The sequence below is a fragment of the Rhagoletis zephyria genome, unplaced genomic scaffold (assembly GCF_001687245.7).
Source record: "Rhagoletis zephyria isolate East Lansing unplaced genomic scaffold, Rhagoletis_zephyria_1.1 Rzeph_scaffold_00011, whole genome shotgun sequence".
Classification (NCBI taxonomy): Eukaryota; Metazoa; Arthropoda; class Insecta; order Diptera; family Tephritidae; genus Rhagoletis; species Rhagoletis zephyria.
The window spans coordinates 496,139-518,555 of record NW_016157095.1 but is presented as its reverse complement, the minus strand read 5'-3'; the positions used below and the strand labels follow the sequence as shown (position 1 = coordinate 518,555).

At 35.9% G+C, this 22,417-nt stretch overlaps 1 protein-coding gene across 3 annotated transcripts in view; it reads left to right on the top strand.

Annotated features, from left to right (window-relative positions):
- robo1 (roundabout guidance receptor 1) overlaps positions 1-22,417 on the top strand; it is a 285,387-nt gene that overhangs the window by 227,674 nt on the left and 35,296 nt on the right. For all 3 annotated transcript variants that reach the window (XR_001846813.1, XM_017610129.1, XM_017610117.1), the window contains exons 10-12: positions 10,066-10,226; positions 16,325-16,406; positions 18,298-18,468. Coding sequence is in view for 2 of the 3 variants with exons in the window: in XM_017610129.1 (XP_017465618.1) it covers positions 10,066-10,226; positions 16,325-16,406; positions 18,298-18,468 (414 nt within the window). In the remaining variant the exon portion in view is untranslated. The remainder of the gene's footprint in view (positions 1-10,065; positions 10,227-16,324; positions 16,407-18,297; positions 18,469-22,417) is intronic.

The window sequence follows — 22,417 nt, the reverse complement described above, 5'->3', positions numbered from 1 at the left end:
ATTATATTCCATATTTTTATTGATGTTGCTACCGATATTGGTATCGATATTTTTATGGATTTTGTTATGGATTTTGTTATCGACTTTATAATCGATTTTATTATCGACTTTGTTATCGATTTTGTAATCGATATTTTGATAGATTTTGTAATCGATTTTGTAATCAGTATTGTTATCGATTTTGCTATCGATTTTGCTTTCGATATTTTTTCGATTTTGATATCAATATTTTCATCGATTTCTTTATCGATGTTTTTATCGATTTTGCTACCGATATTATTATCGCTTTTGTTATCGATATTTTTTGCTTAGTGTGTGCTTTTGTTTTTTTACTTGGATATGCTCTTAACCATACCACGTATTCTACGTTTAAATTTAGCGGCTGTATCTCCGATACAGCCTGCAGACCAAGACGAAGGCGCTGGACTGTTCCTTTTTTGGAAGTCGGTTAAAAATAATCATTAAGCATAGCGAGAAAAACAAAATCATCACCCATTTATGAATTCGCATTTAAGTTTAAACATAAAAGGAGCGAATTTTTAATATTTTTTCAAGTAAAGGAAAAAGAAATAATATCATATTCAAACAATAATTTGCAAATCTGCACGCATTTACGGGTTTTCGTCAAAAACTCATTTGCTTGTTTCGCCGCTAAGCAACGCCAAACATTTAATTGTGCATACTTCCGTATCAGCCCACAAGAACAAGCACAACAAGAACCAAACTTGAAACAACGAACAGCAATAAAAATATTTTAATTTGCATTTTCTTGATGAGAAATTTGTAAAATTTGCATGCGCAAAAATAAATTCAGCGGAAAATCGTTGAGCCTTAAGTGATAAAGTTGTGCAAAAACTATATACATAAATGTGAAAATATTTAGCAGCAAGCGGAGGCGCATAATTGAGGCAAACTGACGGTTGGATGAGCTCAGCGGCAAGTATTTTGTATATAAAACAAGCACAAGAACGGTGCTGCGTTTATACCTTTCATGAACATCAGAAAGTTTTACTTCAACTTGTTACCATACTTAAAACAGGAACCGAGAGCGAAAAGTGTGTTTGAAACTAAATGTCATTCTCGTAGTTTTGTTCTCCAGGAACACTTAAAAACCTAAACCGAAATGGGAACGAAAGCCTTTGGGAATGTTTTCACAAGAACGAAAGCGAGAACAAAACTCTCGAGAATGTTCTCACGGGGAATCATATAAGAATAAAACCCTGTGGAACGTTGCCAAAGAGAACAAAATGCGAACAAAACTTTCGGGAACGTTCTGGCAAAGAACAAAACGGGAACAAAAGTCTAAGGACCTCTATTTCGAAGAACTATTTGGGAACTAAAGTCTCACGTACCTTTTGACAGAGAAAGAAACGGGAACAAATCTTTTCTGAACTATTCGCCAAGAATGGAAACGTGAAAAACGATTTTCCGATAGCGTTCGATTAGTTTCAAATGTTTGATCGGATTTCTTGAAAACGGATAGATAGACGGGCAGATAGATAGACGGGCAGATAGATAGACGGGCAGATAGTCATACAGACAGACGGACATTGCTAATTCGAATCAGCTCGACGTTCTAATCACTTTGGTATACTTTTCCATGGATCTATCGCTTCTTCTTCTGGTACTTACAAACATCGGACCAAATTTATATGTATGTAGTACCATTTCATGGTCATGAAAGGTATAACCTACATACATATGTACACTAATATGTATGTAGATAAATGCACTTAGCATCCAGTAAGTGGCACAGGATTAGTGCGAATGCCTAGTGCGTGGCATAACGTTGGTTGCAGCATGCGGCATGTGGCGCAAAAGTACTTTATAGCGTTTGGCAAATAAAATTTTTATGATGCATACCGCCAAACTTTTATAGCAGATGCACATATTCTGCTTACCTAGTTATGGGTAGGAATGGGGTTGGAATACGATTTTTTCCGAATTTCGAACATTACCCAACCATTCGACTATTCGATTCGAATTTGTCTCTGACATGCACTGCGAAATCTACATTTGGTCAGGTTTTATTTTTGTATTTGACACCAAGTGAACAGCTGATAGTTAAGGCAGTTTTTGATGTCAGTAATATTGACATAATGAAAACCAAGCATTAGATAAAGTTTTAAGACCATAAAGAATCTGAACTCTTATTTATTTTTTATGAATTTATTTGTATAGCTGGGATGTGTAACTAATTAAATCAATAAATATATTTCACTGTGAGTTAATACTTAAACATTTATGGTGACGAGCAATAATGTTAATGGAATTAATGTCACTGACATTAATACACAATTCAAAAGTGAATTAATGGCAATGGCATTAATACGCCGGCCATATTATTGATGACATAAACACACTTTCATTTTGTGAATTTAAGTCTAAACAATAAAATTTATTTTTATAACATTACATATTTGACTTTTAGAGGGTGAATTAATTCCAAAGTGACTTAATGTCAATTGACATTGTTTCACTTTGGGCCTGTCTATTAATGTCATTGACATTAATTCCATTGACATTATTGCACGTCACCACAATCATCGAAATTCCGATTGTTCCATTTTCTTGTATATTTTTAATTCATTCGCTGCCTCGAAAACATCGATTTTTATATACGATACATCGATGCAATATTTCGTTGCCTCAGATCGGAAAAATCTTCGATGTATTTTATTCGCTTGCCTTTTTTCTAGATAAAATCGATTTTATCCGAATTTTAGCACCACAAAGTTTGATTTCAAAAATTCGCCATTTTGGAGCTAAAATTCGATAAAAATTCGAATCTCAAAGTTTCGAATATCAAATTTACCCATCCCTAGTTATGGGACGTACCAGATGTACATACATGCATACATACATATATATGTATGTGCCACGTGCGTGCGTATTATTTAAGTGGCAAGCAGGCAACCGGGCCGATAAGCAGCGCAAAACATGTGGTAAGATGCGTTGCAAGACAAATGATGCTAATTTCTGACGAAACACCAGAAGTAATTTATTTTTCTTTTCGTCATTCTATGTAGTACAAGCATTAATATTATTTTATTTTTGTTCGGCAGCTTTACTAGAGATTCCAAAGAATCTGCGCAAATTTCAGCTGAGCTGCATATTTTGTTAGCAGTTTGCTTGTAATGAACATCAAAGTGCAAACTACTCGCATGTAATAAAGTTTTTTTAAGGAAAACATAAGTTGCTTGAATAATTTAGTGAAGATGATGCTTAGAGTTAAGTCGACGCATCGGTGAGGCAAAAATGAGATGAGGAGAGGCGGTTTCCCATCGCCCAGCTTAAGGAGGTAACACTTTCAGGGCATAAGGATATTCAGATAATTTTTTTTCGGCAATTATGGCGAGAAAGGACTTGAGATAAGTTTTGGATTAAATTAGTCTGGTTTAAAATTAAGGTAGATTTCGAACAAATCCACCATATTCTCCACGGATACCCAAAATCTATCATGAAAAAAATTACCGGTCTCAGTATGGTATTTCAGACAATGCAGGGTAAGCACGTCGAATCTGGTTAAGATCAGTGTGGCCAGATCTTTTTCAGAGAAAAGGCTGAAATATTTTTGGTCTTTATTACATACTTATTTTATATAAGTTAATATTTTTCGTAGCCTCAAAAACTCTAGGCAGCTTAAGATAATGTTTTGATTCCATCTCGTTGTTTTATAAATAGTAAAAATTTGGTTTAATATTCAACCCCATCGCGTAAACACTAATACTTTAGTATCCTCTCAATAAGCTTACAGAAGAGAAAGTACTCCCACTCTTTACCCGGTGAGTACAACTCGAGGGTAGCCTGGTATGCAAATGAGTCTGACCGGGGAAAATTCCCTTGCCAAAGTCGAGCAGTTTAACAAACATTTGACTTCTTCCTTAATACTAGCTCTGCCTGATGCTGGCGCCCTTCATGAAAGAACCATCCACCTACACTTCCGTCAAGCTTGGACCCATCCGTGTCCATCGTGCTTCCCGTTCGCTCATTCCTAACGGTGATTTAAGTGTTGTTACTTTTTCGCGCTCCTATGTAACTTTTGAAAAGTTGCGTTTAGATGCAGAAGAATTTGAATATTTGTAAACATATTAGGAGAGCATAAAAAAGGGTAAAATATCATGACAGCATTTTTTTTTTTTGGTTTTTCATTGCATACCTAAAACTAAAAAATCGCATTAAACATTTTAAATTTGGGCTTAACCCAAATAAAAAAGTTAAATCTAGCCGGTAAATAGCTAAAATGGCAACACTAAATTCCGTCGATTATCGATCACTACTTGCCGTGTATTTCAGTGCCTTTACTCACCGACATAAACGATCAAACTTATGAGAGCGGCATGTAAATGAAAACTCGCCATCGTGTACGTGCGACGGCTACGTGTGACGTGCACTGCTTTTATATGTTGATACGTCAAACAGATACGGCATACGTACATTTCGGTGAGCGTGGGCACCGTTAAAGTGCAGTAAAGAGCGCGATTACCCGCGAACGTCTACGTAGCGTAGCAGCGTAGCGTAGAAGTGCGTAGAAACATATCAAGTTCGCTGTTGATAGAGAGAGAGAGAGAAGCAATACACGCACATATCTATCAACACTTCTACGGTATGCTACGTAAAGGTTCACGCCCTTACTTAGAGTAAGAATTTATCACGAACTAGCATCGCCCCGTTGTCGAAATTCGACCACCTCACTTTTTCACACCCCTTTTCATTTTACTTGTGACGTTTTTTAGGTCCATTAGCACGTGTTTATCGTCCAGGTCAATAATATTGCTTGGTGGAGTAATAAATATAGGAGCAGTAGGGGGGAATAGATTTGTATGGGATTTCGTTAGCGTATTAATATATAGATGCTGCGAACACCATTATGAATGAAATATCAAAAGACCCCATCGATCCCACATCTGGACAAATATTTATTCAAGGTCAAAGGTCATTAAAGTTGATTTTTTGCATTTTTTTGCAAAACGGCAAGGTTTATCATAAAAATAGGTGAGACAACAGTATAGATCATATAACTATGTATCTTTAAAAACTGTCATGACACTTTTGTTGCTAAGAACTACTATTTCGCATATCGAGTTAGTCGCTGACGTACCAAAAATAGTCGAATGCCTTAAGAAAAAAGCAGACAGTGGCGATTGTTCATTCGCACGATGAAATCAGAAAGATCGTATAAGCTTCTGTATTGCTCTGGTGCAGTTTACACTCTATTTCCATTTAAATTCTTGCATACGTCAAACTACTATATGTATATGGCCGTTAATAGTGAAGAAACTACATACCTATTACCAAAGTAGAAATTTTGCTTAAAAAAATCTTCAAAATGATTCAAACAACGCCAAAGCATTGAAAAATATCCGACACTCAGACGCAAAGCGACACTAAATTCTCAATTGCTTTGTAAGCAAACAAGAGAGCATCATTTTAAGGTGTCGCCGACGGAATAACTGTCATGACGCGCCTGACGCTTAACATAATCTGCATGTTTTATGCCACTTATGTGCATGTTTTTTATCTGGGCAAATGCCAGCATTTTCGCACGCCATAAATTTTTGGCAAGTCAAAAAAATTTTTACTTTTTTTTTTAACACAAATAAGAACTTGTTTTTTCTTACAAAATGTTGCTTTAAAGCACTCAGCGAACATTTACAAACCTTTATGCCATATTTACGTGACATTTTCGCTGCGCTTCAGCAACTGTCACATAAATTGCATATTTTATATGCCACACTGACAGTTGCACCTTCCACTAAATGCGGTGCGTTGCACAATTAACCCGTCCGTAAGCAGGCGGTGGCGACTGCGGCGGTGGCGACTGCGGCGGTGGCGGCAATGTGTATGAAAAGTATTTTTATGCTGTGAAAAGTGTTTCTCGAAAATCATCTTCAGCTGGACTTGTGGCAGCAAATTACAAGTAGAGTGATTTGGCAAAAAAAAAAAACAGAAAAATCAGGGAAAAATTGCAGAAATTTGCGTGTTGCGGATGCGACTAAAAGTTGGCGCTTCTTACAACCACTCACACTTATCTTGCAGCCTTCATAATTTACTAATAAAATTTGCATTTTTATTAACATTCCACCTAGCAACAGCAAAAGCATGCGTGCTAAATATGAGGGAAAGGACGCAAGCAAAAAAAATCGGCAATAAACAAAAAAAGTGTTCTTTTGCCCATAATACGACGCCTCTGTGCGGTGCACTTTTACCCACTGTGCAGTGCTTTGTCGCATTAAATGACGCGTAATTGAGCATACAACTTTTTTTCTATAGCTTTTTAGAATTCTCTCAAAAGCGCTGCTCTTACTTCGTTGGCATGTCTGTTGTGGTAATGGCCTGCTCGAGACTGGCGTATTGTTTTGCAGCACAATTTTCAACTCAATTTGCATAAAACAATTTAGTGCCCTTGTCGTGAGTCCTCGCGGGCACAAACAATACATGAACACGTAAATTGATATGTGAACTTTTATGCCCACAGACGCCTGCTTGGCTGTGGTGGCTATCGTTTCAGCGTGATGACCAAACCAGCTGCCCACCGCCCGCCTTCAGTTCGAACGCTTTCACATCAAGTTGCCTCAACATTGCCACGATATGTATTTGGTTTGTGGCTTAATTTTTGCAGCACATTTTATTATCGCAAAAAAACAAAATGTAGAAAAAGTCACAGATTAGCTCAGAGCATCAAGCAGCAGCAGCAGCAACAACACACCTGCCTGCCTGCCTGCTGCTACCAAATGGCCCATTATTTTCTCCTCTTGCTGCAGCACAGGCAGGAACTCTCTGCCCAACTCATCGGCCTGCTTTTTCTCTCATTCTGTGTCTTCTTCTCCATCACCCCCCCAAACCACCAAACCCCTCTTTGTTGCACTACTTTATAGCCTTTTGATTTTGCGATCCTGCATTTGCTCTTTACATACTCGTACATCAACTTGTGTCCTCTCTTCGGCTGTTCCCATTTTTTCGCCATATTTTATGCTGCACATCAATCATTTACGGTCAGCTTTTTACATTTGTAATTTGTAATGCAGCAAAAAATTGAAATTAATTGATTGCCCTTCGGTCAGAAATTAAAAATGAAAGCAAAAAATTAAATTGATTTACAAATATGTACATAAAGAAAAAAAACGCTCATCTCACATCTCAGCTGCCACCAAAATTGCTTGAAAAATTACGCTTCATTCACGGGATGCGCGAATTTTTTACAACATTTGTATGCGGCAACGTGCATTGCCACGCAAATTGTTGCAAGCACTTGTACGCGTCGCCTCGTTGTGTAAACAAATTTCGATTAAATTGGCGGCGATCATTAAATTGGTTATCATTCCGCGTATGTATGTATGTATTTATAGTATATACTATAAATACATATGTGCATAAATATTTTTTTCCTTTCCCATATCTACCAGCGAACTTCATTTCAGTCCATATTTGCCTCTGGCAATGACATATTTCATTGCCAAATTTTTATAGCCATTCAGTTATTAAAGTTTTAATGGAAGAAAATTGATTTGGGAGAATTCACTGCGACAACTAAAAAATGTGTTTTATACCTGAGATTAATTTCCAGCTGATGATGCATTTTCAACATATCGCCAGTCTTAAAAAAAAAAATTTACTCTTAAAAATTCAAAGATTGTTAAGTCTGCTCGTAGTTTTTTCATGATTTAATATTAGGCGCGCAACGGTTTTCTATATTTTACCAAACAAAAAAGGCCAAAGATGTAAATATTTGGTTTTCACATTTTTTTTTTAATGGAAAGTGTGGGTCTTGCCTTAAAATTTAAATGTTTTCTTAAATAGATTACACACACACTCCTTAAAAATAAAAATCAGTTCCCCTTCCCCAATAAAATTCTTCTCCAGAAATAAATGTTCTTCTCCAGAAATTGGTTTTAAAAATGTTGGCAAGAGTTTGGACCAAAACGGCAACGCTGAATGGAAGTAGCCTGTTTTAAGAGCAAACACTTTTTATCATACTGTGTTTGCAACAACGCGCAAAACAGTAAGCACAAATTTTCAGGTTTTTCAAAATGAATACATTTATTTTTTTCCACCCTTAACTCTCTCGTAAAGTAGTGCGGACTATGTTTCATGTTACAACTTACTGGTGCCTTATTAGCTGGTTAGAATCATATATCTTTAATTTCCTTTAAATTAAAAAATTTCGAAAGTTGGCAAACGGATTGACGCAAATCAACAACAAAAAATTTGTTCTAAGTAGCTTGTCAATAGTTCTAGAGTTCTTGAAAAGGAAAAAAGGTCTGCAAAATTACGCCGATTTTTTTTTTTCAAATAAGGCGAAAAAGTTTAATGATTGAAAAAAATAAATGTTAGTTCTGTTCTCAGTAGCTTTTCAATAGTTCTGGAGTTGCTGAAAAGGACAAAAACGGGTTGGGTGTATGATTTATTTTGCAAAAAATCATCAGTAAGTCAAACTTCAAACTTGCACTTTATTGTACCAAAAATTTAATGTGCTACAGAACTGCAAACTCAAGAAATTTCTAACAAATCTGATTAAAAAGTTTGAAATTTTGATAAACATTTGTTAAAATTCCTCGTAGTTTTATAAATGTTCTACAAATTTTTTAATTTTGATTTACATGTTTTTCTTTTAGATAGTAAGCTATATTTTCATAAAAAAAATAATAAACATTTTTAAACAAAGCAAATTATACATATACAAATACATATCGCTAGCTTAGAGTGTAAAGTTGCTAAGCCAATTTTTTTAAATTGAACAGTTCCTCAACTTCTTGTAGCCATTTTCTTCAAGTATTTTGCAATTCTTTGAATACAATATTTTGCCGGTTTAAAGCAAAGCAAAATTCCATACGAATAAGAAGAATTCCATCTCTATTAAAATATTTATTATTATTTTGGTTTCGTTGGATTTTTGGGGCCTCTTTTGGACTTTGCAAATTTTCCAGTCATTGAATACAAAAGAGAAAAAATAAAACAAGTGCTTCAATTCTTTTCGAAACGATTCATTTGTAATATCCCTCCCTTCCTATATCAAAATATGAGTTTTCATAAAAAGTGGACTAAGCAACTTTTCACTCTAAGCTAGCGATACGTACATATCAAGGCGTATTCATACAAAGCGCTATCGATTCAACAAATAAAAAAATTACTTGTATTTTGTTTTTGCTTTTAGTGGGTTATTGTCAAATTTCAGCTATACTTCCCGGAAGGAAGAAAAGCGACAGAAAATACACACACTCACTCACTAGCGAAATACAGAATTTTGGCAATCCCATTCTATTTACAGCTGATGAAACAACACCACTTTATATGAATTCGCCTTGTATCCAGACATAAATTTGTGTGCATATATTTTTTTTTATTAATATGTTTGTAGATATGTATTGCAAAGAACTAGCAAACCCTCTGGCTCTGCACTTTTTCAAGCGCCATCCAATTAAACCATCAATACTCTATTACGCCGCTGGTCACTCAATTTCTAACTCTATTGCAGTACCCCTGCATATCCATAACTGTTATTTTCAAGCGTTTAAATTTTTTTCGGGGGCTCAATGTCGGCGAACTGTCTGTCAACACGTCAATCACCTGTCACTCAACGGCAAATTACCACTCAGCAGATGCTGATGGCATGCAAAACAAAAAAAAAAACAAATAGAATAGCAGTAGTTTGGAGCTTTTCTCAAAAAAGAGCCTGCCAAATATTTTTGAATTTTTTGCTTTTTAAACAATTTACTCATATTTCGCATTTTTTTCGTCTTTCTTTTCATATTTGCATTTTGCATATGCGCAATTTTGGCTGGACGATGATGACTTATCGCCAATGGCAATCGACAACCGTTCCCAATGCGTTCAACAACAATACTACCAACAAACAAAAAAAAAAACAAAACAAAAACGGTATACTAACTACATTTAATAACGCAATGGCGGCTTGAAAAAAACCACTCCAACGATGTCTGAGCTCCATGGAAAATTGACCAACATAATAATTTGTGCCCCAACAACACGGCTATTAATATCACCATCGGCGCCATCGTCTTTTGCTGTTGCTGCATTTTCAACTCTTGCTCTTCACTGCGGCAGGTGGAAAAGGGCAGCTCATCACTGCTGCATCGTTCGGTGGATCCAAGTGCTTATCCGGCACCGCCCGGCACACCGAAGGTGGTGAACGTCACACAGCACAGCATTGGTTTGCGTTGGTCGCGCAGCCAAGAGAAGCCGGGAGCGACCAGTCCAATTATCGGGTGAGTGATGCATACAAGTTTGTTGATTTTTATTTTCTTTTATTTTTATTTTTTTTTGTTTTGGAAATTTTAATATTGCGCTTTTGTTTTAACATTTTAAGCAAAACACTTCAACTTTTTTCTTTTGTGCTTTACTCAAATTTTTCCTTTGCAAACAATAGCTCGCTAAAGCGAGTCCTTTATCAACACAAGCTTTATTCATATTTGTACGAAATTTTTGTGGGTGTGTGTGCGGTGGCAGCGTTTCAGATTATTCCCCAATTTTCCGTAAATTTCTATGCAACAATTTGCTTTGTCTGTGCAGTTAGGTAAATTGCTTTGCATTTTGTTTTTTTGTTCAAGCCTCGCCATCAGCGCTGCTCCTTTTAGCCCCAACACTTTATTCCTTTGTGCTCCTTTGTGCTCCTTTGTGATTACTCGCTCTTTTTTGTAGCTGATTGGTGCCCGCATACTTCACCCGCAGTGCAATAACTATTGGCAAGGTGATTGACTTCCACTTTGGTTAACAATTTTTCTCAATTTTTCCAGTGAATGTGAATTTATGCTTTGAAGTGGTTCCTAAATTACTTTATGGCTTCATTTAATATACTCCCACAAAAAGGTAAAGGATTGGGAAGCAAATTCAAATTTAAGCAAATACATTGTGGAGTTGAGGCCAATATAAATGAGAATAGATTTTGGTTTTGATATCTCAGAAAAATTTTGTATAGAGTGAATACACTTAGACTTCCTCTTTCCCAACGAAATAAAGCTGTCAAATATTTGTATGGTCAATAATAGTCAGGGATCTTTCAGTATCAGACATCAAAACCATGAAAAATTAAAAAAAAAAAGGTCTGATAAGGCTGAGTTTTCTATTAATTTTTGTTAATTTCTTATTAATTACAGCTTTTCAAAGCACTAGAGAAAGCCTCCTTAGTCTTATTTAGTAAAAGTTGCTCGATATTGGCATCGGACAAGGAAATTTCTGGTAAACAGTTATCTATCCGAAATTACTAATTTATTGACTGCAACAAAAATACTTACTTCTTCCCCAACAAAATCAACGTCTAATCTACTTAGCGCATGGTTGAAGGATGTAAATTCAGTCACAACTAAAGTACAGAGCTGCATTGAGGTCCTAAAATAGCTTGCCAGCAGCACTTGTAGCAACGATTAAAAAACGTGCTGGCAACCTATAAAGTGATTGGCTGGTCAGTTTTAAAGATGGAGTGCTTTTTGATGCCCCATGAAAACTACTTACACAGTGAAGAAAATGTGTTTGGGTTTAAGGAACACAATAAAATACTTACTTCAGCAGGATCCTGAGACTTTTACACTCTGATATAGATACGGTGTTATTATTATACAATGTTAAACTCTTCCTTATTAAGAATCGATCCCCTTCATACCTGTATGCTCTGCTTACGAAGAAACAACGCATAACACCCAAAATCTTTTCAAATCAACTTACCGCTACGACAAAAATACAATCAAATCTACGTGTAATTGTAATTTAAATTTTCATGTTATCTAAGAAATGTTATATTTTTTTATGGGTCTGCAGTCCTCTGGCTCCCACAAAACGTTTCAGTTTTTATATTGAGCGCTGAGCTTGTCTGATGCAAGAAAACGGAAGTCCGAGCTGTGTCGATATCGTCGGATCTTTAAAAAAATGCTTCCTTTCCTTGGACTAAAGTGAAGCTTTCGTAAATCGAAGCTTCTCTACGCCATTGAAAAGAGAAGCTCAACATTACTGGATGAACTCAACAGACAATAGACCTGACAATACATTCAGCCCAGAAATATCAGCTAAAACACTCTTTAACTTCAGCAAGGATATTACTAAGAAGCACAGGTTTAGAGGTAATTTACGAGTAGGGAAATATTTTTTAAGCATGGGTATAGCATACACATTTTGGTAAAAACAGGTTATCTAACCAAAAACAGGAACACACAATGTGACTCCCCAAGATCTGCTTACCTGAATGCCCGTGACCTGCCTGGCACTTCGTCAAAGAAGCTGATCAGGCTCCCCTCCAAAAATTGTTTTATTGAAAAACTGCGATCCACCTTTGTTCAAAGCTACACCCCCACACCCAGTGCAGCTGTGCACTGAAATACAAAAGAAAAGTTGCAAGTGATATTTTTTTGGCGCTTTAAACGGGTGATATGCTAAATTGCCATGCAATCACCTTCACCGCCATAAGCTATATTTTTTTTATTTAACAATAGCCACTTGGCAGAGCAAAATATTAAACTATGAACAACAGTTTTAACTGGCGGAGCGAAGTTTAACAAAAGAAAAAACATTGGTACCAAAACTAAAGTCACTGCAAAAGCAATTGTTGCCACCAGGAATCAACTGTGGAGTGATTAGATTTCGATGAATTTTACATGGCCGCGCATAAAGGAAGGACTAAGCCGCTGCATCCTTTGCTTTCTAACTCAAAGTAAGTTAGCTGAATCTACTGCACCTTCAGAGATAGGTACACTCAAATGCCACAACTGCGGCTATGAATGGTGCCACACGAGTGTTGCATGCATGCGCTAGGGCATTGTTTGTGGCGCAAAGGCTTTGCTAGCGAACTTTGTTTGGCAGCTACTCTGCCTCAAAGTGCTGGCCAACATTTTTTTATTTTTTTTTTTTGTTAGCTTCTTTTTTTGTGGCAAATATTTTTTCGGTTCGTTAATTTCTATGCATCGCATACTTGCAACACAATCGCTTTGCGGCAAGCATGAAAAAATCTAGCAATGGCAAAAAAAAAGTAATAATACGGTATTTTGTGGCAACAGCAGCTTTGGGCCATTTAGCGGCTGTTGCTGTGGCTGCACTCTGATTAGTGGCGGTGCGCTTCGACACGGCAGCGGCAGCGCGATGGTTAAACGCTTGTCAGCCTTTTTTGTTTGGAGCTAGCGCTGCATGTGTGCTTGTAGTACGAATTCGTGTGCGGGTGCGCGTTTTATACAGCTGACCGCAAGCGGCTTATTGTTAGCAGCGAAGCGCTGTTTCTGTGTTGCATGTAGCATCACGGTAACGCGAATGCAATTTTTCCGCCGTTTCGCGGTCAATGTTGCTGACCGCGAGCGCCATCGGGGCCGCATGTGCGAAGCGCTTTTGTTTGGCGGTCAAGCGCACATTTTGTCGGACATGCTATGAATGCATTACCAAGCTCGCTAAGCAATCTGCACCAGATGGACTTAAATTCCAGCGCTATTCCACTTTACGCTGCCAGTTTCATATACATACATACATATATTTATATCTACTCTTTTCATTGGGGCATTTTTTGCTATGCCACGGCGATGGCGATTTAGATTTGCGCAAATTAACATAATCAAAAGTATAAAATGGCACACGCGCAAGCGCATTGCAATTGTTTGTAGCAAGAAATTTTCAAGCTTTGTTCTCCATTTCGAATGGCTGCATGTTGCATGTTGCAATGCCATTCGTTTGTTCATTCTTTCGTTTGCCTTTTCGCGTTTTCGACTTTTTCGGGCATCATTAAAATTTGCTAGCTGCATGCAACTAGCAAACTTTCTACACACACTCACACATACCTACATAGTAGCTTCACGTGGAATAGTTTTTGTCGACGCCTCTTTTCCTTGCTTTGTGGTCTGGCAGCATTTTCTATGCTCTTATCAACATTCCTATTGCGAGCAGTTAAAGTTGGTCATTTGTTTTTGTTGTTGAAATTACATTGCATTTGATAAACACGCCCTGTCCTGAAGCTGTAACAGCAATGCGCATTCCATATTTTGCATTTTTAAATTTTACTTCTTTTATTTTGTACGATTTTTTATGCAGAATTGCCGCTAGCTGGTGATCGCAATGCGTTTTACAACTTTATATCCGCCTTTCATCGTAATTATTACTTGAGTTTTTTTTTTTGAAGTAATTTAAAAAGTATATTTGTATTTAAATTTCTGCCAAAATAGGCAATTTTGCTTATGAAATTCATTCACCATGAAGTGCATTTTTGTGCGGGTGTAAACACGAGTTTAAGGCCCATTATGATACCACAACTAAGAGTTTTCACTACCCCTTGCTGAACCATTTTGAATCCTTGACGAAACTCGTCTGCGAATTTGTCAAGGTCGCTGAAGAAAGGAGACCCCAGAAAGTGCAATCTGCTCCTCGATAATGCCGGACAGGTGGAAAACTGTCTCCCCCTCTTCATAGATAATACAGAAGTCCTGTTGCCGAAATGAGCGGCTCAGAGCAGGACTGAAAGAGAAGAGCCCTCTCCCACTCCACTATTCAGTTTTGAACCGTCTATGAAAATTACTGTACTACCGGGTGGAGTAAAGTAGTTTTCTATCCCCATACATTCTAAAATCACCTTTTAGTCAGTTTCCTGAGCTGCCTATACCCGACGAAGTTTAAGCTCGTTAAATATCATTCTAATTTTAAGTTTTAAAGTTTCATTTTTTTGTCAGCATCAGACCGTACCAGAGAGAAAGTTCGCCGTACTCCCCTGAGTCTAAAGTATTTTTATAAGGAAATTTCGAAAAAAAACTGGCTTAACGTAGGGGTGCCTTTTTACATATCTACAGCATTAATAGTCTGATCTTGGATACTCCAAGCTTGGCTTTGTTAATTGACCATTTTTTTGTTCCAAAGCTCATTGACTTACAGGTGCCTTGTTTTAGTACTTACTCATCAGATCTGAGTTCTCATCACCCTAACCTATTCCTCTAATGTCATTAAATCAAAACTCATCAAAAATCTTCAAACAATAGCTGAGGAAGTATTCTGATTATTCTAGTAGAACTATTTTAAGCAAAAAATTTGATTGCCGGATGGCGTCACCGAAAAATCTAAAAAGACATACGTAGGCACGGCAAAAAAATATTAACCGACATAGCCTTTAGACTCAAGGGTTTGCGGCGAACCGTTGTTTGCTTGGTATGTAGTTAGATACGATCAGCACCGATGTTTCCACAAAACCACTTGGGAGTTCAACAAAAAAAGAACGAAAACAGTTGCGAACAAATCTCTGCGAATGGTTCTAACTAAACTAGGTTTAGCCAATCAAATGTCAGCCAGCGGTTAAATATTAACGCAGCCCAACATATATTTAGTTTAGAGAACGTTTAGAAAACGATTCGAACTCGAATGTGTTTCTCTAAGATAGAACGTTAGCAGACGATTAAAGAAACTGTTGATAATTGTAGCAAAGAGGGGACTAAGCTCCCAATTTCAAGAAAGAGGTTAGATATATGTACAATCTTATTCCACCGTTGAATTCTGATTGGTTTCTTATATCTAGTGTTTTTTCTAATCATTCTATAGCCCGATTCTGACACAGTTCTCTAACCTGATTTTCAATTCGAGAACTACATTAGAATTCTTTTGTAAAATCGAAAAATTTCTCTAAGGTTAAAGACTGTGTTTGTAGGGAGTTCACGCCATTTACGTTTAAACTGGCACTGGAAAATTGTTCCAAATCCTTACTGAAGCTTTAAAAGCAATCATAATTTGAAAGCGTGAAAATTTTCCCTACAGAATGGCAGCAAGTAATCTACAATAATTACGTTCCAAAACATAAGCATTATTGCTTAATTATGAAACGTGAAAACTTTTATTGGATATACATAAGTATAAATTTAAAAAAACCAACGTCATTTTTTACAAATTGCGGTTATTATAAAAAGAAATTCAGATTAAAAAGTTTGAAATTTTGATGAAAATTTTCTAGAATTTTCCTCAATTTTATATAAAGTTCGAAACTTTGATTTACATTTATGGTTTTGGTTAAAGCTTTGACAATATTTCCAATGAGAAAAAAAATATTTAACGTGAAAAATATTGTAAATATTAAAAAAAATACAATTCTCATGCTTTCACAAAAATATTAGTTTTACACTTTACCTAAAGGTAAAAAGATGCCAAGTCAATTTTTTGAAATAGTTCAGAAGAGATGAAAAATCGAGATATTTAGTTTCACATTATTCGTCATTCTGCATCGAAAACTAAATTTTGGAAAAAAATTGGACTTGGCCACTTTTCATCTTTAGGTAACGATATATTTTTACGTACTTATTCGAAATTTTGTTGTCTTTTTTTTTAAATATTATGCAAATGTACTTACTATCTTTCTTTTATTTTGTAGCTACACTGTGGAGTATTTCAGTTCAGATCTGCAAACAGGTTGGGTGATTGCTGCGCATCGTGTGCCCGATCAGCAAATAACGGTAAGTGTGCAATTTATATACATATATGGATAGGTACGTGTACACATACATACATATGTATGTATATATGTACATATATAGCATATGTATATTTAACTCCCTAGTGCCATTCTTAAATATTCACAGAGCGTTATTCATAAGCACTTACTAAGTCACCTTAGGGTAGCTTAGAGATTTCACCAGTTCTCCAGGTGTCCTGCTGATTCATGGCAAAATATAAACCAAGGCATTATAACTAAAATATATTTTTGGCTTATTGTTTTTTCTTTCTCTTTTATGCATACATATTTATGTCTGTTTACATGTTTGCACACTTTCATAAATCTATATCTGCAGCTGTTTCTATCTTACTGTATATGCAAATTGGCAAACTATATATTTTTTTTTTGTGCTGATAGCGCTCACTACTGGCTTTTTACGCCGAAAGTAGCGCACATTTGCATCTTATTACAGCGAAACTAACAGCTCGGCTTTAAGTACTTTGGTATGAACAAGTAGTACTATTTGCATACATGCATGCAAATATCGCCTTTATTCCCATATTGTCTGTTAGCCTGGAATACTACACATATACATACATATGTATGGATATATTTGCATATATTTATGCACTTATACAAAGTGCCAAAAATAAAATAATATTAATATACTTATTATAATACTGCAAATGCTTATCTCTTGGTAAGTAAGGTTGGATTTAAGCTTTTAGTTAATATGCAGTTTGGGAGCGGTTTTCGTATACAAAGGCTAAGGCGAAGGTACATAACTTCAGTTCCCAAAAAGACCAGACCAGCTTGATATCTGGGAATAAGGTCACTATTAACTGAACATCAAAGATAATTTGATAAAAAAAAAGGATAAGTCCAGCGCCTTCGTCTTGACCCGCGGGCTGTGTTGGAGCCACAGCCGCTAAATTTAAACGTACAATACTTAGTATTATAAAGAGCACATTCAAGTTAAAACGGCATATCAAATATTCGTTTTGATTTTATTGATTTGAATTTAATAAATATATACGAATAGAGAATATTAATAACACAGGTTTACAGGTTGCTGAAAGCAAATCCAAGGTCCGTTAGCCTCCATGTCGTCATGATCGTGGGCATTTCAAGTTCAAGTAGGGAAAAATTCATTGAATAAACCTGAAAATTCAATAAAATTCAATTCAATTGGGATGACCTTGGCATGACCTTGAGCAATCGAGGCGCCACCATCTTCGGTTTCAGCGAAAACCAAAACAAATTTTTATTTTTTTTTTTATTGAATAAATTTTTTGTCTTATGACCTCAAAGATGACATTATGGCGTTTTTCTAAGCAAAATTATAACTTCAGAAACCATCTACATGTGTGCTCCTCGATTCGAATCGCAAGCGTCCAGATTTAGAAATAAAAACTGGTGCATAAGCGTGTTATTTTTATGAGCTTTTAAGGCGCCAAAATACCGAATACGGGACATTAAAATAAATACAGAGCATTTGGCGTCCCGTATGAAATATGAATAAATTACCAGGACAATTGACGAAAAAGGGGATTGTCCCGTATAATACAGGATGGATGGTCACCGTAGCTATAACTAAACGGACATAAAACTGGAAACTAAATTTTTTTTTTAAGTTTGAAAGTTTGATGAAAATTTGTTGAATCATTGTAAATTTTAAAAATCGGATTTATATAGTTTTTGCTATAGAATATGATATTTTCATAAAAAATTATTGAATATTTTTTTTTTATTAAAACCAATTTGTTTTGGGTACCTGATTTTAAGATTTCCTCTAATTTAACTGTTGCCCCTTTAAAGATATATTGATGTTTGACATCTAATACGAAAGCAGGATTATGCTTGTGCATATTGTCTTACAATATTCATCACCTCATTTGTTTTCTTTTCAGATCTCCGGCTTAAAACCAGCCACTTCATATGTTTTTCTCGTAAGAGCTGAGAACTCTCATGGGCTCTCTGTGCCCTCTGGACTTTCGAATGTAATCAAGACGCTCGGCACAGAATCGGGCACAGTGCCACCAAGTGAGATATCTGCAGCGCGATCGGTGCTCAGTGGAAAGGTGAGTGAAATTCTAAGGAAGCCAAATTGAATTATCCATTTTTAGGCGCGACTACTAACACCAAGCGCCTAAATGCATGCTATGCACTGCTGCATGTGCAAACATTTCTTTTAAGACATTTGTGAAATTTTTGCACATGCACTTCTCAATTGCCATCTAACAATTCGATGCCTTTTTGGTAAAGACTAGTTGAAATGCAATTTCCCTGATAGTAAAAATTCCGCTCAAGAATTCCTCCGTGGTTGATTATAAATCTATCTTCGTACCACTCAACTTGATTTAAATTTTCTCCATTATCGAAAATTCCCACAGAAGAGCCTCTTTCCTACACTTTGATTAATGCATTCGTTTTCACTTCAAAAGCGTTGCAGTGTATCATTTGAGTCCTGCCAAATACCGCAACCACCACCAACACTGCTAACAGCTGCTTACTTCCTACTGACCCACTTTTTCGCCGTGAAAATTGAGTGAATTTGTATTTTCCTGCAATTCAAATGAAATTCCCTGTTTGCATTTTCGTACGCCAGATGGCGCATTGACTGCATAAATTTACGCTTGGAAAACGCATAAATATTCCGAGTTTTTGCATTTCCCATTTGGGCAGTTGGCAAGGATAACGAGTCAAGCGGCAGGCAACAGTACAGCAACAATTCCACACCTGAGTCAATACGCGCAGCAGCAAAAAAATAAAATAAAAATGTGGGAGTGTATTTTTAAAAGCGTAGGGTAAGAATAGGTGCATGAGTGGGGTTGCCAGATTTTCAAATGGAGAAAGGAGTACATTTATATTTTCGATAGAAAAAAAGCAGTACAAGACCTAAAAAAGGAGTACAATTTTTTGTGCAAGTTATTGTTACAAATTACTATTAATTAGGTACAAATAAACAAAGATATTTTAGAAATCTTTTTCAAAGCAACAATAAATGTTAAAAATAAATAACTAAATGGGCTGGCTTTCCAATAAGGGCGGTCGTTAAAGAGATGTTGATCAAAGGAGGAGTGGGCGTGGCACCCAATTGTGATATTTGGCGATTTTTCTAAAGCGTCCCTAGGGACCCCTTCGCTCACCACCTTTTCAATGACCGCCCTTATAGGAAATTTTCCCCAACTAAATTCTACAAAAGAATTCCAAACTCTTTCTGAATATATGGCCAGTTTTTTAATTTAAGCCTTATAATTAATTTAATATTTTTCTGATTTTTATACCCGAGCGCTCTGCACCTACCTTGCTACGACCATGCCTACACCTTTTCACTATCACACTTAACTTTGCTTACTAAGTAGTGTTTGCCACAATATGAATGGCAAAGTACAGGGCGTAAGATAATAACTGTCGCACAGGTTTTTTGAAAAATAAAAGGGTCCTTTATAGATGTTGCGAAAAAGAGTATTTTTTTGTTAACTATGTAAATACTTTACATTAATTTTATTAATCCTTATTTGCATTTGCCAGCTTTGGGAGATAGGTGTATTTTTTTCTCAGACTTTTTATAAAAAAAGAGAAAAAAAACTGTATAAGGTTGGTCGTATTAATGCCCTCCTAGTCACCGGTTCGGAGTCTTTTCGATTGCTGAGTATGAGGCCTTATGTTGGACAAAAGACGGAGTATAAAGGACCCAAATGGGGAAAATTAGCCTATATTTACAGAAGATATGTAATAAAGTAACCGATGAAGACTTGCGTGCCGCTTGCGTTTTTCTCTCAAACCCGCTGGTAAACCCAAATGAAGGTTAAAATTTAAAAACGAATTAATAAAATTTTCGCAAAATCTATAAAGGACCCTTTTATTAAAAACAAAAAAAGACTGTGCCACAGTTATTATTTTACACCCTGTATATGATAAAATATTAATAGCTGGAAAAAAGTGAACAAAAGAAGTATAAAACTAAATGTACTCCTTTTCCATATATTTTTTTGGGAGTACAAGGGAGTACATTGCAATAAAAAGGAGTACGTGTACTCCCAAAAGCAGTACGTCTGGCAACCCTATGCATGAGTGCAAAGACTGTATAAATATTTTTTTTTTTCGGAAACAGAAGTAGGCGCAAAGCGAAAATGAACAGCAGGTGAAAAGCTTGTCGCAAGCTGTTAAAGAAGGGTGAAAAAATATGGAGAAATGTATGCTTGTGAGTGAAAAATTGAGGAAAATCCTGAAACACCGCGAAAAGTGGCCTAAATTGCAGTTAACCATTCCGAATTTCAGCTATCGAAAAATAATTGAACAGCGTGGAATTTATGTGTCCGAAAAGAACTGAAGCTCACAGCAGCGAATGAGTGGAAGTGAACGTTCAAATAAGAGTAGAAAAGTATCCCCTAGCGCTGGAATAAAGTAGATTAATGAAAATAGGTAAGGAGGAAGCAAGAAAATGGGGTTGGAGAAGGACCTGTGCAAGTAAAAAAAACGAGCATAACAAAGCGGTTTTGTGTTGAATATTTTTTGGAACACATTTCGTCGCTTTTCTTTTAGTTAGCAAAATATTGTGGGGTATTTTCGAAGCGATTATCATAATTTTTGCTTCAACGCCAAACAGCAGGCAGTAGGAAAAAAAATGCTGAAAATATGAAGTATGTAGGCATGTAATAAGGCAACCCCACTGGCAGTATAGTTATGAATATTTGTATGAACTGCAGTGGCTAACAATAGCTGAACGCTACAGGATACAGGACGCCACCAACGCTTTTCCGAAGGCAGCCCCACAAATTATCATTAAAATAAAATATGATGTGCAAAACTGGAAACACTCAACTCAGCTAGCGCCTTAGCCAAACCAACAAAGGAAAGTATTACATACATACATGTGTACCTATGCATGTAACTGTATATTTGAACATACAGTGACTCAAACAATCCTTCATAAGCTGATTTTTTTTATTCATGATGTTTTTAAAGTTAAAATATTTTTGTTAACATTTTTTGAAAACGTTATTCATGCTATAAACAAAATCTTGTTAATGAAGGTTTCAAACTTTACATAAAAGTTGAAAAATCTCAAGAAGTTTACAGCAAAATTTCACCCTTTTGAATCTGAGTTTTAAGAAAACCTCTGGGCATGCCCAAACAATTTTAGTGCTATAAAATTCAAATTTGAGGCGACTAAGAATTCACGGGTGGTTTTATTTTTGAATAATTTTTTTTTGCTGATGGTCTAAAATACTCCATTTTTATGTAACAAATACAATTTATAAGAATTTTCTTTTTTTTGTATTTTTTATTTCAGCTATCTTGCGCATTTGCTTCCACAATATATAATTTCATGTTCTAAAAATTCAGTTTAAATTTGGAAGAAAATTTTTTCTAAATTTTGTATAAAGTTTGAAATTTTTGGTTGAAATAATTTTCTTTACTTTAGTAGATATGGATATTATTTCTGCAAAAAAAAATAAACAAACAAATTTTAGTTTGAAAAAATTGTGAATATAAAAAAAATCACTTTTTGAACGCTTTATTGAGTCACTGTACCTACATACGCTCTCCTGGTGCTACTAATTTGTGGCAAAAGCGTGCACCCAATCCAGCTCAACTCAGCTCAGCATGCCTGGGGCGGCATACACATCCGGTATTTATTTACGATTTCGTTACAATTTATTGCGTGAATAATTTTTATAAATTGTTTGTAATACAAAGAACACCGACAAGAAAAAAAAACGGATCAGCAAGCAAAAAAAGGACGAAAAGGTGGGTTTGAGAAAACTCCAAGCGGAAAATGCCAACCAAATAATAATGTGTGCTTAATATTGTTTTCTTTTGCTGCAAATTTTGCCAGCAGCTTTTGTATCCAGCAAGGATTACGAATCTAACGGCATTTGCATTTGTTCCTGTAACGCTTATGTACATACTTATTATGATAAAAAGTATATGCTCTTACATGCGTTTCCACTTTCATCTTACCATAGACATTCATATTTGTGTACATATGTATGTATATACACGTTTGTATTCCACCTCGAG